The sequence below is a fragment of the Drosophila biarmipes genome, chromosome 2R (assembly GCF_025231255.1).
Source record: "Drosophila biarmipes strain raj3 chromosome 2R, RU_DBia_V1.1, whole genome shotgun sequence".
Taxonomy (NCBI): domain Eukaryota; kingdom Metazoa; phylum Arthropoda; class Insecta; order Diptera; family Drosophilidae; genus Drosophila; species Drosophila biarmipes.
The window spans coordinates 7912685-7928446 of record NC_066615.1 but is presented as its reverse complement, the minus strand read 5'-3'; the positions used below and the strand labels follow the sequence as shown (position 1 = coordinate 7928446).

General features: G+C 42.5%; 1 protein-coding gene and 1 long non-coding RNA gene across 2 annotated transcripts; one reads left to right on the top strand and one right to left on the bottom strand.

The window, feature by feature from the left end:
* Window positions 1–2028: 2028 nt before the first annotated feature.
* Window positions 2029–14807, top strand: LOC108026805 (uncharacterized). Its single transcript, XM_017097970.3, has 8 exons — window positions 2029–2648; window positions 4608–4885; window positions 10495–10740; window positions 11185–13153; window positions 13212–13310; window positions 13373–13622; window positions 13679–13767; window positions 13833–14807. Exons 2-8 carry the CDS (start codon window positions 4720–4722, stop codon window positions 14044–14046), a joined length of 3033 nt encoding a protein of 1010 aa, XP_016953459.1. The 5' UTR covers window positions 2029–2648; window positions 4608–4719; the 3' UTR covers window positions 14047–14807.
* On the bottom strand, window positions 9900–10565 carry LOC108026806 (uncharacterized). The gene is made up of 3 exons (XR_001768283.3): window positions 10422–10565; window positions 10333–10345; window positions 9900–10275 (listed from the first exon to the last, which is right to left on the bottom strand). It is a non-coding gene; the product is annotated as an uncharacterized LOC108026806 (long non-coding RNA).
* Window positions 14808–15762: the final 955 nt, after the last annotated feature.

Genomic DNA, 15762 nt, shown 5'->3' with positions numbered 1-15762 from the left:
TGCCTCCTCTCGCGACGTTTTTGACGCCTTTCACGGCGCTTCTGCCGGAGACGCTTTGCCCGGCGCTTGGCCGCCGCCGACGACTTTTTTCTGCTGGATCCAGTGGACGTAGCGGTGGAGGCAGTGGGTGTGGAGGCTGTGGGTGTCGAGGCCACAGAGGTCGTGTCCGAGGTGCTATTCGTTGGTGTGGTCGAAGTCGAGGAAGTTGAATTGGAAGGAGTCGAAGTCGATGAAGTGCTGGAGGGACTTGTGGAAGTGGTCGAACTCGAAGGTGTTGAAGAAGTTGAGGAAGTCGAACTCGAAGGTGTTGGAGAGGAGGAGGATGTCGAGCTCGAAGGATCCGAGGAAGACGAGGAAGTCGAACTCGAAGGATCCGAAGAAGAAGTAGAGCTTGAGGATGATGGATCGGATGCTGTACTTGTGGTACCTGCGGCATAAACCACCGCCACAAGTGCCACAAGACCAAAGGCCAGGACGAATTGGGATCGCATCTTAAGCTGTGTCTATCTCTCACTAAACGAAAGCTGTGTGCCTTCGTTGGCTTCAATTTGAGTATTTATAGGGAGTAACTCAAATGGTGTATTTGCTCCAAAGCATCATAAACAGCACGTGCCTCAGTAGGGGCTTCTAAAGACATCTCTGCAGATGATTGTTGGAAATATCTTTGTACAATTAATAGTAGAAGTATTCTGGATTTAGTTTATTCTTGGCAAGTGTTGCTATTGTGCTGAGCTTGCTTTATTCTTGTAGCGTTTTTTCACAATTCAACGTATTCAAATAACTGCTATAACACATGCTTTTGTCACCTTTAAGAGATAGCTCTGCCTTGAACGAAGAAGGTTTTTGTCGCGATCTCCGACCAAAAATAAAGAAGGTTCACATTGTTCTCATGTTATACTAAAAATAAGTTGAAGGATTTTCTTCGCTTTAGAGTTAGTATGTATATGCAAATACAGTGACACAAAAACACGACGAGAGAGCACTGTGTGCTGCCTCGACTATCAGATACCCGCTAGTCAACTAACAACCTTCGAACTAAATATAACTTCCAGAAGAGGCTAAGCAATATTGATGTTTGTATTTTTATCTACTTCACATTTTACTTTTCATTATTATCTACTAGCTAACGTCAATGACCATCTTTAAAACATGGGTGTAAGGCCATAGCTAATTAACTGTTGTTCCGGTTCTCAAAACCGTTTTGCGTGCCGTTAAGTATTAAGAGGGAAACTAAAATAAATGTATTTGAAATTTTTATTTTTCAAAATGTGAGCCCCTCACAACAGTTAATTAGCTATGGCTACAACAGTTAATTAGCTATGGCCTTACATCCATGTTTTAAAGATGGTCATTGACGTTGGTGCAGCTTGTAGGCTTCGAAATGAGGCATGACACAAAAATCTACAGAATCTTCGTGGTTAACCCCAAATTTCTGGCCTTAGTAACTTTTGAGTTACTAGTAAAGTAAATAACCAAACGTATTCATTTAAAATATAAACACTTATGGGCATTTTAAAACCTATTCTGTACCTTCTCGGTTTGAAAAACGGTTTACTTTTTTCATAAATACTGAATAAGTATAATGTCAGTAGCTTACAAAATATTATTTTAAGCCTAACCCAAGAAGGTTGATTGCAGTTCCTAATAGGGTTGGACACCTAGATCAGCAGCAGGATGTCAAAAATATTTGTAATACATGTTTTTTATTTAAAGAAGCGAAAAAAAATTTCGATTACAAATTATTCGGTTAAACATTTTATTGTTTGTAATGATTCGTGGTTAAAGGTTGACGTTTTAAGAATGTCTGCATTAAAAAGTTAAATCAAACCAACCAAAGTATTCAGTAGTAGAATACAATTTGAAATGTAATAGTATGCTGTAGTGGAATCGTGTCATAAGCACTGCGTAACGGTTTCTTAAAACGGCGTTGCCACATAGCGTATAAAGTACCAGGTAGACCGTTAGGCGGTATTTGCTCTGCCAGTCCGCTCTGGTCACACCTGCCAACCGCCCCGCCGCCCTCCCCCGCGATTCCGTTGCCTGCTTTTCCTATGTTTGTGTTCGTGTGTTCGCGTTGGCGCTGTCATCATCATATCGCATCGCATCGCTCCGAAAAACCGTGCCAATTGTATACGTTTTTACCTCGCCAGCGAGTGAGTTTTGTCGCCCGCCGACCGCCCGGAGTTTAAATCCATCGCTCGGCAGTCGCAGAGCCGCAAAGTGCCTTTAAAACAGTGCAACAAGTGGTTTTTATACTTTTTACAAGCCTTCAAAGTGCCTTACACACACACACGTACTTAACCTACCTGACCAGAGCGCATTCGCATGTGTGTGCGTTACAACAACAGCGAAAATAACTAACTGCTTTCGTCGCAGTTTTTCTGCGAGTGTATTGGTTAATTGCGCCGAAAAAATGTTAAGCGGGGAAATTAATTGATGGCTAATTGAATTACGCTAGTGATATACGAGAAACAAAGTAAATACGAGCAAAACTGAGATCTGATCTGATCGCAGAGATCTGGTGAGAAATCCCCAACGCGAGGATCTGTATCGCGTATGTGTCAGTTCGATAATTTAAATATAGATTGCAAGTGCACTTAAACAAACAGAAAGGCGGGGGAAAAGGAAAACAAGTGATTAACTGCCAGGTAATTATAACTGCTCTTTTTTCGCCCTCTCTTTGCTTTTTGCATACTTCGAGAGCTGCTTTTTGCGCCATTTCTCTCTGCAGATATTATTTTCTTTTATTGTTTTTACCTTTCTTTAGTCATCGCATTGTGCACTTGCCCCTCCCTCTCTCTTTCTTCTAATAAGACTCTTCTTTTTATCGGTATGTCTGAAGTTTCTTGTTTTGCCACCCATACTATAGCGGTAGCGGAATACCTGTGCAGCACACACGCACACTCTGCTTATTGGAATGTGTGCTGCTGCTGCTGTTGTTCTTGTTGCCGCCGTTCTCAATACATATTTGTTGTCAACGGTTGTTGCTTATCAATAGCCCAGCACCAACACAGCTACACCTGCGTTCCTATTGGCTTTGGCAGCCTTCCTGTTGGATAATCGTAATGAGTGGGATTGGGAAGTTAATAATGGAAAATAGTAAAGCTGTTTTTCGCACCTCATGTTGGATGGCATTTTCCATTTCCGCTGCACCATCCACATTTCTACCTTTCTGTGTCAATCACCTGTTCTGCAGCGCTGGCACTTTTCACATGCCAACCGGCAGAAGCGGTCGAGGCAGCAACAAACAAATTAAAACATGTTATATATAGCCATAGCCCCCGGCCCCGACGAGGTGCCAACTTTTGATCGCCGATTCCCACCGAATTCCATTCGAAGAGTCCATCCAAATCCCATTGTTTTAGGATTTGTATTGTTACTAATCCCATCCAAATCCCAAGCGGCGCGTTCCCAAACAATCTATGCATCTTGGCAACGAAAAAGTCACTCTGATTTACTGATTCATGAAAAGTATTGTATAGAAATAATACAAGATTTCAATCTTTGTCTTGCGTTGGTAAAATATTCAAGATGATACGTTTAAGAATTTGTACTGCTCTTTTTTATATTACATTCTTTTTTCCCAGCACAAAAATATTAAACGGCAGAAATATAGGAAGATTTTAAAAGAATAATAATGTTGTTAATTTCGTTTTAATTCGCAGGCAGTGAAGTAAAAATGGCGAAATTAAGATGGTTTATAATTACACTTTAAAAGTTGATAAAGTATCACAGAAGTCTAAGAGGAATTCATATAAATAAGCTAAGTTTGGATAAGCGTGATTCCACAGTATTTCTCGCCGAATTAGTTGGCTTCAAATATTTCGGCTGGCAACACTGATGCCAGCTGACCGAATTCGCCTGTGTTTACGTTGTGGGCGCAGGCAACTGGCAGTTGACTTCAAACTGTCGAGCGGCGCGCAAGGACATGCCGCAAGGATACGAAAGTCGCAGCCCTCTAGAACGAACTCCTTTGTACGTGCTCCTTCGCCTGATTTTGTGCTTTTCAATTATTCACCAAGGAAAACAAAGTTTATGGCTCTGCAACTCCCCCGCCCACTTTCTACTCCCCTTTTTCGAGTATTTTCAACTAGTGCAAGGCGAGCAACAAAAACAATGCAATAACACGAGACAAGTGTCGAGATGGAGAGTGAGCGAGAGACTCAGGCAGGGGAAAGAGAGAGCGACAGCAGCCGCTCGAGTAGCAAAGTGCAAATGTATTAAATAAATAAAGAAACGAAATGAAATTCAACTGCACAGAAAGAAAAGTTCAGTTGTACTTATAATTTTTAACCTATAACCAGAATTTTAGTTTCCTTTTTAGGTGTTTTTTTTTAAGGTTTCAGTGTTAAATTAATAAATTAAAATTGCCATAATTTGCAAAGGCAAAATTCCAGTATTTTTTATATTAGTTTTAGTTGGTTTCCAGTTAGTGATAGGTTAGGGGATTTGAAAGAGCTTGAAAAGTAGTATCTTATTTTTCTCCATGCGACTAATATGTGTCTGCGGTTTGACTAGTTTCTGCCCAGCCTTTTGACCAGCTTTCTTGGCGCATTGCATAAGTGTTGGCCATTTCACCTCACTTACGCTCTCCCCTCTCTCCGCAGATAAGCAACCGACGTGACGTATTCGTGTGGATAAATAATTGAGCAGATAGCCGGCAGATAGCGGATAGCAGATAAAAGATATAGGAGCATAGCCGAGCGGACGGACGGAGCAATGGAGTCCATGGAGTACGAGATGGCACGCAACATGACGCTGCTCTTCTTCTTGGAGCGGCTGCTGGACAAGGGCGAGCCCCGCACGGTCCACGATCTCTCCTGCCAGTTTGGCAACAAGGAGTTCACCAAGGAGATGCGGCAAATAGCCGGGGGAAGTCAGTCGGGTAAGTTCTCATACAGTAAAACTTCGCTAAACACAGTCAAAAAATGCATGCAATTGGGAAATTTAATGACTAAATTGAAGGAAATTGGGAATGTGTCAGTTTTCATCTCAGGCGCAGCTTTAAGTAGCCAATTTAAACCGCAATATAATCAAATATTAAAAAAAAATATTGTATAAACTGTATTTGATCTTTGTTACTTAGGTAAATTACTAGATAGTATCTAGTAAATACTAATTTCAAATTCTACATAAACCAATTGGCTGTAAAATGTAATTTTAGTTTTAGTAAGATTTTTGTTTTACTTTTGAAAAACTTTTTATAAGACAACCACTTCTAAAGTTTTGTTTTCAAACAGAAAACTGGAACTAGGAAAATTGTAGTTTGAGAAAGTGGGCTGCAAATCAGCTCCCGCTTAAAATGTCGCCCGCTGAGCCTGGGAAATTGGAAACGTGTGCGGTGGAAAGCAATACTGGACACTGGACCCTTGTTCGGCTATTGAACATACATATTTGTGCCATTTGTGCACCTGCGGGTCGCTGTTTGTCAAAGCCGACGATTGTGTTGTTGCTGCTGCCTTCGAGTGGTCGGCTGCCTTCGAGTGGTCGACGTCCAAGTGCACATGTCATTGCCGTTTTCATTGCCGGTTTTCCACTGCCAAAGGGGAGTCTGCGACTGCCTGCCCGCCTCGTTTCCCAACTCCCAGTTGATCTCTCAATGCCAAAACCGCAAAAACAAGCCAAGGGTCTATCGCTTTTCATTGCAGTCGCCCCACTGCAATCGATAATGCACGTGTTGTTGTCGGTCTTGGCTTCCCCCTTTTTTTACAAGTGGTATGGGTATTATTTTACAACTGGTCGATGGAAAACATGGAAATAACTCGAGATTCTCGACGTACATGTGTTGTACTTCAATTGACAACTCGGCACATGAAGAACTACAGGCCACGCTATTTATCAAAATGCACGGTTAACGCGGACGACTAAAAATAGACGCTATAAACAACTTTCGGTTTTTAAAAATAGGTACCACTTAGCGCGGAGTTGGGAAGGTGCAATGCACTTTCCCTTCGCCAGAGATACTTATGTGAAGACATTTGTTTGATGTTCTCACATAAGAAAGGGGGCGGGGGTGGAAACAGAGACGGACACAGGAAATGGCAAGCATTTGTTTACACCGCTCCCCAGGGCTTAATAGCAAATCATTTGGTGGAGAGTCATGTTGATCTTGAGGTATGTTTTTCCCCCAGTCTATTGGATTATCGCGTCATTCAAATAATATGATGCTCTTGGATTTATGTACGAAAAAGCTATATTGTTGCATACTTTTTGGCACTCTTATAAGTGATTTGAAACAACATTTCCGTGTCATTCATAAGTTCTTTATTGTTACTACACCGAATGTTTTGCCATTTGTCACACCAAACACCCTGACAATAATTGCATTTACTACTTTTGTTTTTCACACTTTGTGACTTTGCTAATTGCAACATGAAAACCAACATTTAACCAAATATTTATCGCATTTGTTGATTTTTTACACTCGTGCGTGACTCTACCGGCAAGACAAATTGTGTTTACCGCGGGTGAGCAACATTTTCCGCTGGCAAAGTTTAATCTACGACTTAAAGACCCAGTTTTAGTTCCGCTCGAGAACGCAAAAGGCAAAGTAAGGGAAATTCGGGAAAATATGCGGCAAACACGCAAATCACAGTTGGGGGATTGTTGGATTAGAAAATATTTATGGGGAAATGTCAAGGCCTGGTTTATTAATAGAAAAGCGTCAGATGTGCCTGGTTATGGCAAGTATCTATCCACCATGTGATAAGGAGTTTCAATGGTCAATGGCAGCCCAATTTCACCCAGTAATCCCTGTTTTCAGCCCCCTGGGACTGACCCAAAACCCTATAAACATATTTTATGCCTCTTCAATTTTGTCAACGTGTTGTTTGACCAACTTGTAAGCCGTTAAAGCCGCCGGGTAGCGGCTATACCCCTGCGAATGCCGCCCACAATAGACCCATCCACGCCACCCATTATGTGGTTTTTGGCCAGAAAAGGGGAAAGGCGGAAACTTTGTAATAGAAAAGTGTCGATTACGTGACAAAAATGTTCAATTGAATTTCAATAAAATTGCATGATATTCTAGAGACTTGCGACACGGCTTCCCATATCCATTTGTTGCTTCAATAATAAATGGAGGTGTGTGCTGTGCTACCATGCATATTCCCCAGCGATTGATGAGGGTTCTCCCCACCGCCATTGAGAAAACATTTTTGGGAAATTAACGTCAAGAGCAATTTTCTGGCCGGGGAGAAATTTAAACGATACCCGAACTCCTATTGGGTTCGACAAACAGTGTGTGGAGCTGGCCGAAATGTGTGCCCTCGTTAATGGGAAACCTAAATTTCACTGCTAATTTAACTTCCAGCAAGATATAAACACGACCATTTGGCCTCACTTTATCGTTTTGCCATTTTGAGTTGCCAGCGGCTTTGGATAATTGTACAGACAAAATGGGAAAAATAGAAAAAAATAAAAAGTAGAGATACCAAAACAGGCCAAGCCTTTTGCGAAGGTTCGCAACTGTTTTTCTGTGTGTGTTTATTTTTTCGCTTTGCGTAATCGATTGCCAAAGCAAAAACACAAGCGCCTGGCAAAAATTGTCAAAGCAAATAAAATAAATACGTAGGTTACACAGAAATCAATTTAGAAAACTAATGGTTGCATCGATTTATCCGATTGTAAAAACGTATCGTTAAAATACAATCTCCTACTTATTTTATTTAAACGTTAGAGAGATAGAATTATTTTTTTAATGGAACGGTTATATGCCCCAGCTCTACTGGTTAAAGCTTTTATAATAAATTTGATATATTTAAATTTCCATACAAAATAAATGCAAGTAATCAACAAATTGACAGCAGCCCGTTCTACCTAAACATCTCATGTTACTTATTGAATGATTAGCTGATCGATCTGTCTTCTACGTTTGCGTAACGCATTTCAATTTCTGGCATTGTCGTAAATTTAACGATTTTATGTCGGGTGGAGGAAATCCTTTAACGCCTGCCAGCCGGTGCTCCTTAGCCCCCAAGACCCACGAATCCCACCCGACCAACCCTCACCCCTCGGAATTTCCAGGCATTGCGTGTGTGCAGCCAAGGTTTTTATGCTTACTTAGTTAACTTTCCGTTTCTCGGGAAAAATGGAAGTCGCATTGATTTTTGACATTAATTGCAAAAGGCAAAACATTTTGTTTGGGCGAAAGTGACTGTGCTACTCATTACTTGTGAACCTTGTGCCATTTGTTTCTAATTGATTGGCAACTGTTTTGACGGCCAGGACGCTCTAGATGATGTGGAACTAATGAGTTCATAATGAAGTCACGACCTCGGGGCGCCCCCTCCATCTCAAGACTGGCTTTCCTATTTGCCAACCCCTTCAGTGAGTCATAAAATCCTGGGTTTACGGCCGGGCATAACCCTTCACCTGGATGTTCACTTACTTTCGATTCACAACATCCCGGGGAAATGTTTTCGTTTTCTTCAATAAGCGGCGGGGCATAAATATACATAAATTTATGGCGAGTGTCCTCGGTGCATTTGAAAATTGCCACCGCAAAAAATGTGTCCAAGTGGGTCGAGCCGTAAAATGCGGCAGTGCCACAGCCCACAAGCCATGTCCCACCCCCGGGTTCGCAGCACCTGCTCCACATCGCCCCGGCAAGGTGGGCGGAAGGTGTAGCCAAAAATGTTTGCTTGCCAAGAATTGCGGCCGAGCACACAGACAAATATTGGCCCGCCGAGTGGCCGACTTGTAGATATTTGCACATTACATTACATATTCGGGCTTGGCGCCCGCCTTCGATAAATATTAATATAGAAACGACGTGAACTTCGATTTGCGGTGACCTGTTCCACAAATTTCAATTTCTCTAAGTAAGCATAAAAGTGAATTACGCCCGAAAGGATTTGCCCTCCCAACCGTTTGGTGGTGGAAACTACTAGCCATTTGTCAGTTTTGTGGCTCATTTGGCAGCTGGGAACCGGGATGGAGGGCTGTTAGGCGGAGATTTCTTTGCGACTGACTTGCCAAATCCGCCGGCAAACGCCTTGCATAATGCCAGTCGGATTCGATTAATCAAGCTTCGTTCTCCTTATGCGACGCTGGAGCCGAGTTATGTCAACTGCAATTGAATTAATTTATGTCTGGCATTATGGAGCTGAATTGTGTCTACCTCGGCGACACGCAACGTCCCCTGGCAACCTCTGATCTATCCATCGCTGCGCGTCTGTCTTGTCACGTCATATTACCCAAAACCAAACAATGGTGAGCGCAGCAGATGGAAGTGTGGGCGGGGGCGATGCCGATACAATGGGCCATATGGAGTCGAGTGCTCATCGCATTCCTACCAATTGCGGATGGTGATCTGAAAGCGGAGGAGGAAGTGGAGGTGGGGGGTCGGGCTCGTCAATGGGTGTCCCGTTTTGGGCCGACGGTGGCAGTCAGCAGTCAGTAACTACGAGTATGACCTGATTTATCAAATAAATGGTTCGCTAGCTGCTCGGTCGTTTTGCACGGCTTGAGTGCATTCACTTTTCATTCGGTGGGCATTACACTGGGGGAAAATGGGTCTTTATTCTCGACTTGAGGGAAGGACGGCAGTCAGATGTAGCTACGCTTAAGACCACGAATTTAAACTGTTAGCCATTAACAAGTTATTGCTTGATAATAAAAAAGGTTAAGATCTTTATTCTCTTGATTTAACCATTTATAAAGCACTGCCTCTGAATACTTTCCATATATAACATAAGTTTATATCTACAAATATTTTTTTATGGCTTGCCTGATTCCAAACAAATCATCAGAAATCATTTAAAATTTGTGGACTAATCACAATCTATATTTCTTTTGTCACCATAAAAGTTATAATTTGTACTCAACAAAAAAGTAGTCATTTAGTCTTTTTTGGCATTTATTCTATACTAATGAGTTTCGGCTTAGCGTCGGTAATACTTGTAAATGCTTTAATATGAGAAAAAAATTGGTTTTATAATAAAGATCTTTAATAAATGTGGAGTATTCCAGTGCATACACACAGAGTCGAATCTCCGGCAGTCGCTCGCCTCATTCATGTAATTGTAAACTAACTTTGAATCCAGAAACTTTTGCCAACTTTACAAGCCAAATCAACAACATAGAAACAGGCAGCACAAAACACACATGGTTATTCATGCAGACATCCACATATGGCACATGCGGATGAATGTAGCCCGTCATTTGATGGTTATGCGATTAAACAATGTTGTTAATTATGGGAATCCAGGCACATGCTTCCCGCTGATAGAAGGAAAGTTTTCACAATCCAGTAGTTAAAGTTGAGAGTTGAAACTGCGGAGATACAACCATTATGTTCCAGGGAATTAATCAACTACAATAAGTACTTACGCGTCTTGGCGCACTTTCAGAGTTGACACATTGAAAGTAAACTAATTAATTTGCGCTGTTGCAACAGTTTTACTGCATTAACCACTCACCCGCCTCCGGCGGAGCACCCGCTAATGGTCCACCCTAATTGTAATTGACGTCCTCTGCTCCGCCGTTTGACAGGTCTGAAGAAGTTTCTCGCCCAATACCCGGCCATATTTCTGGTCGACGGCGATTACGTCCAGGTGAACGCCTACCAGCACCACAACGCGGACGACGGCGGCTGCGGCGGCAAGCGGGACTACATCCAAGAGGCTAAAGACTACTTCAAGAACAAGATGCTGCAGTACGGGGCGGCGGCCGAGGTCCCCGTTCGCAGTCTCCTGGGCCACAGGTCGCAGGCATCGCCCCAAGTGCGTCACATATCGGGTAAGTTTATAAATGTCTAGAAATGTGTGCAATCACGGTTGCCACTCAAAGAAAAAGCAGTACAAAATCTAATTGAATGAATCGACACCGTTTTCCTTTTAAACGGACAAAGGCCATAGAACAGGCCACAGTTTATATTATCTATGTTTAGCCATAGCACAAGGAGAGATATTTTTTAAATTGTTTAATTTATTTCAAAAAGAAAAACCCTAAATTATCATTTTAGGAATTTTATAAAATCTACTTTTGAAAGAGCAATGACACTAAAGGGAAAGCAGGAGCTCTACTTACTTTGTTTGGACTAAAATATATCGAAAAACAATTAATTTAAATCTTAGTTTTGTTTTAAATCTTTGTAAAACTCAATCTGCTATGAGAGTGCCAACCGTAGTTTACCACCATTTAGTTAAAAAAAAAAAAACATTTTCTTAATGATTCGGACAGGTCAACACATCAAGGAGTTCACCGACTTTCTGATGAAGCACACGGATACCTTTAAGGTGACGGACGACTATGTGATGCTGGTGGGCTGCGAGAACATGACGGACCTGCCGGCGCGCGATCGCCTCCACTTGCCGCAGTCGAACATCGACACTCGTGGAACGCAACAGATGCTCGACTTCTTTGCCCAGTGCATCGAGGTCAAGGGGCCGCTGCTCGTGGATCAACTCTTCCACCTGCTGACCACCAACTTTCCGCAGGATCAGTGGCTGCGCATGTTCAAGACGCCGGGCGACTTGAGCTCGTTCCTCAAACTCTTCGCGGATTGCTTCCACATACAGGCCAATCTAGTCACCCTGCTGCAGAAGCCCAAGCTCAGCGACACGCACATCCAGCAGGCACAGGCTCAGACGCGGGAGCAATTCAATGCGCTGAACAACAACAACAGTGCCAGCGTTCGGAAGCAGGAGTCGGGAGTGGGAGGTGGAAATGGAGCTGGACCTGGTGGAGTGGGCGCCGGTGGAGGCGTCAGTTCAGTGCAGCAGAGATTACAATCGCCGGCTCTGCGGATTAATGGTCACACGAACAACAACAATGGGAGCAATGGCAATGGCAGCAATATTAACAACAACAGCATAGCTTCACCCAACTTCAAACTGAATGCCCCCGTTTCGAATGTGATGAGCCAGGGCCAGGGACAGGGCTTCGGGCAGCCGAAATCGGAGCCAAGCTCTGGCTTCGACAGCTATGTTCCCATGTCGGAGATGAAACTAGAAAACCTGTGCGAGAACAACTATCCCAGTGCGAACACCTGCTACGGACCCATTAATAACTCTGCTCAACAGCAACTCCAGACGCAGCAGCAGCAGCCACAGCAGACGACGCAGAATCCGGCGGAGCAGCGGTTGAATAGTGTTAACCAAACCCTCAAGCAACGCATCAACACTCTAGTTATACGGACTCTGGCCGAGAATCTGGAGAAGGACAAGCAGTCGCTGGCCAACCAGCAGGTCGGCTCAACTTCCCCGCACGCTAGTCCCGTGCATTCCATTGCCAATACGGCCTCCAACCAAAACGCCAGCAGTGCTGCAAATAACGCCAACAGCAACCCGAATGCGAGTCCAAACAATGCCAATCACTCACCTAGTCATAGTTACTTTGTCGGCGACACCTGGAAGATAAAGGTGCTGCAGAACACCACCGTGATAGCGAATGTCAAGCAATCGGTGTTTGTGACCGACATTATACTCAAGTATGCGGCCAAGAACGAGAACATAGTGGTATCCCTGGACTGCGAGGGCATTAACCTGGGTCTAAAGGGGGAGATTACCTTGATTGAGATTGGAACAACCCGTGGGGAAGCCTTCTTGTTCGATGTGCAGTCCTGTCCGGCGATGGTCACTGATGGAGGACTTAAGACCGTGCTTGAGCACGACCAGGTGATCAAGGTGATTCACGACTGCCGCAACGATGCTGCCAATTTGTATCTGCAATTCGGAATCTTGCTGCGAAATGTGTTCGATACACAGGCCGCACATGCCATCTTGCAGTACCAGGAGAGCGGCAAGCAGGTCTACAAGGCCAAGTACATATCTCTGAACTCGCTGTGCGAGCAGTACAACGCCCCCTGCAATCCCATCAAGGATCAGCTCAAGCAGATCTACCGCAGGGACCAGAAGTTCTGGGCCAAGCGACCCCTCACGCGCGAAATGATGCTGTATGCAGCGGGAGATGTCCTGGTGCTGATCCACGACCAGTTGTTTGGCAATCTGGCGCGGCAAATAAAGCCGGAGAATCGGTCACTGTTTTCCGAGCTGTGCACCGAGCAAATACTCATGCAGATCAAGCCGAACGAGGTGAAGATACGCAAAAAGCAGCGCAAGGTCAGCACCGAGGTGTCCGATCTTAAGCAGAAGTTGGCCCAGACCAGCAAAAGCATTGTGCTCTCCAATCGCGAGATACGATTACTGCGGTAAGTTTTAACGCTTCAAATCCGTTAATCATTAAATAAATTTATTCATAACCCAAAGATACATGGACCTCACGGAAGACGAGAAGGAGCGTCTCAAGGGCTACTACAAGGTGGCCAAGAAGCTGGAGAAAATGGAGTCCGCCGGCAATCCCAACAAGTGGGTTTCTTTTAATTCTAAAACCATTAAAAATCAAACTTAAATATCTTTTTATGTCTCAGGGACCAAAGTGACTCGGAGGATGAGCCAGAGCCAAATGAGAACGACACATTTCCCAGCTTGGATTCGGTGCCCTCGGACAACTCTCTTTCGGGCACTTTTTCGCCACGCTTCAGTTCAGAGCCACCTAGTCTGACTGAATCCATGCAAATGCTGGAAGAGATTCTGCAGAACAAGTCCATGGATCGTATAGCCCGTATCGACAAGCTGGAGGCCATACTGACGACTGCCACTTCGCTGCCATGTGAACAAGTTTGTAATTTAAATTGGTTTATATTTCAGCCACATTAATGGTTTTATTTCTATAGATTATAGCTTCGAATTCGATGCAAGAGCAATTGGGATCGAGCATTGCGACCACCGAGAATCTGCAAATTATTCGCGAGAAATCCAGAAAGTTAGTGCTCACTTGTAAAGTATTTGGTTGCATGGATAATAACTTTTGCAATCCTTTATTTGTAGCATAAAGAACTGCAATTGCCAGGGCGAGCGCAGTGTGACGCCCATTCTGCGAACGACTGACAAACGAGTAGTGAAGCTAGTGGATGCCGAATCGCAGACCCTTAGCACCGGCGACGTGGTCATAACCAAAATCTTCTTTCAGGACGAGCACGAGCGAGCCAAGGAGGCGGCCCTGCTGAGCAACTCGCCCTCGAAGCGGGTGTCTCCCACATAAACATTTCAACCTTCGAACAATGATTCCTAACACGCGACGCGCAGACATATTACGTATTATTATTTTGTTTTTTAATGGTTGACCGGCTTGACGCGGGCCTCTCAACGCTTTAACGACTATGCAATAACTTTCATACCCAATTGAAAAGCAATATATTTTGTGCCTAAATGTTGAACATTGCAATAACACACATATATGATTTATCAACTGTTAACTTCTCGCCTCCGGCTCGGATCTTTTTTTATATTACAATCGACGAACCTTGGCGAAGCAACCTTACCGGATCCCTCTTCTCAGGAAACCTTGTTTTGCCACTGAGAATCTATGCGGATTTCAATCAGGTTGACGAGCCACGAGCTGCGCCAAACAATCATCAATAATGTATCTGTTAATTGACTTGTAGACCACTCCGCTATAAAGTGTAATAACAGAATTTATATTAAATCTGTCTTGGACCAATGTGTATTAAATCCAAATGAAATTATAAAATGCAATTCAGTTTTCTAGAGGTTTCCTAATATCTTTGTCGCCATATCAGAAGTGAACTTATTGTATTTTAACCATAATACTTTGTAAACCGAATCGTTTATTCAACTCAATTTAAGTTTAACCAAACCAACTTCTTAAATAATAACTTAAAATGTGTAGTCAATCTAAGTAAATGAAAACTAATTGTAATGGAAAGAATACTGAAATGGTACGATTATAAATTATATAACTAATTGAATAAAAAGTGTATATACCAATATAAAAAGCGAAAACGATTCCAGTCTTATTACTAAAACAGAGAATTTGCTTTTCCGGGTTTCTTTATTAGACACCAAACACCAAGAGGATAAAAACATTTATAAGTTGATATGCTTATATAATAGTACAAGTAAAGCCGGAGATCGAGTTCTCCAACAAGCAGTCAGGAAATGGTTGGTATCGCAGATAGCCTGATCTCTCTCATAGAACAAGCATTAGTTATAAATACTTCGTAAATATTTTATTTTTCCCTCAGAGGGAGTATTCTGGTTTAAATTGATAAACCGTTTAAAATCGATTTATTTTTTATTTGTCATTAATTTGGTATCTTAGACTGATTCTCTCCTATTTGTTTGATTGTATTCAACCGTTTTCCTTAAAGTATTATTTTAATAGTATTAATTTAACATGGTTAAGTTAGACACAAAGACCGACGGATATAACAATAAAATTGTTTAAAATGGTTTCATTAATATTACAAAGTTATTCCTAAATTTGTAAACATGAAATTTGTCTTCTTTTTGTGTAGGTGTGTTTTATGTTAAAATTTCCTTAGTTCTATAAGGAGCAAATGCTCATAAATATGTTGACGAAGAACACTCAACATTAAAATTGTCTAGGCAATTGAATTGCCGTATTAAAACACACAAATTTAAATTCGTATATTTGTTCTGTTTTTGAACAGCCTGTTTTGAGCTTTAGTAACTATTGAGTATACTTTTATACCAAATAGTTTTCACCTACAAGTTACACTCAGCGTTCCATTGATACAAGAACATGTACTATGAAGTTGGTTATTAGTGTAGTTGTGAAGAGTTACGCCTAAGCCAAATATATATACTCGTTCTATGTATTTAATTATTTGCAAAGGAATACACATATTTGTATATATATTCGGTAAAATCACATCTTTGAATTGCCACTGCTCGCTAGTTGTATATACAATTGAATCTAACTCGCTTGATTGGC

Excerpts from the sequence above, each read along its gene's own strand:
- LOC108026805 (XM_017097970.3), top strand. The coding sequence starts at position 4,720 with ATGGAGTCCATGGAGTACGAGATGGCACGCAACATGACGCTGCTCTTC. Across the intron at positions 13,623-13,678 it reads CTTCGCTGCCATGTGAACAA|ATTATAGCTTCGAATTCGAT; the intron begins GTTTGTAATTTA and ends TTATTTCTATAG. Across the intron at positions 13,768-13,832 it reads ATTCGCGAGAAATCCAGAAA|CATAAAGAACTGCAATTGCC; the intron begins GTTAGTGCTCAC and ends CTTTATTTGTAG.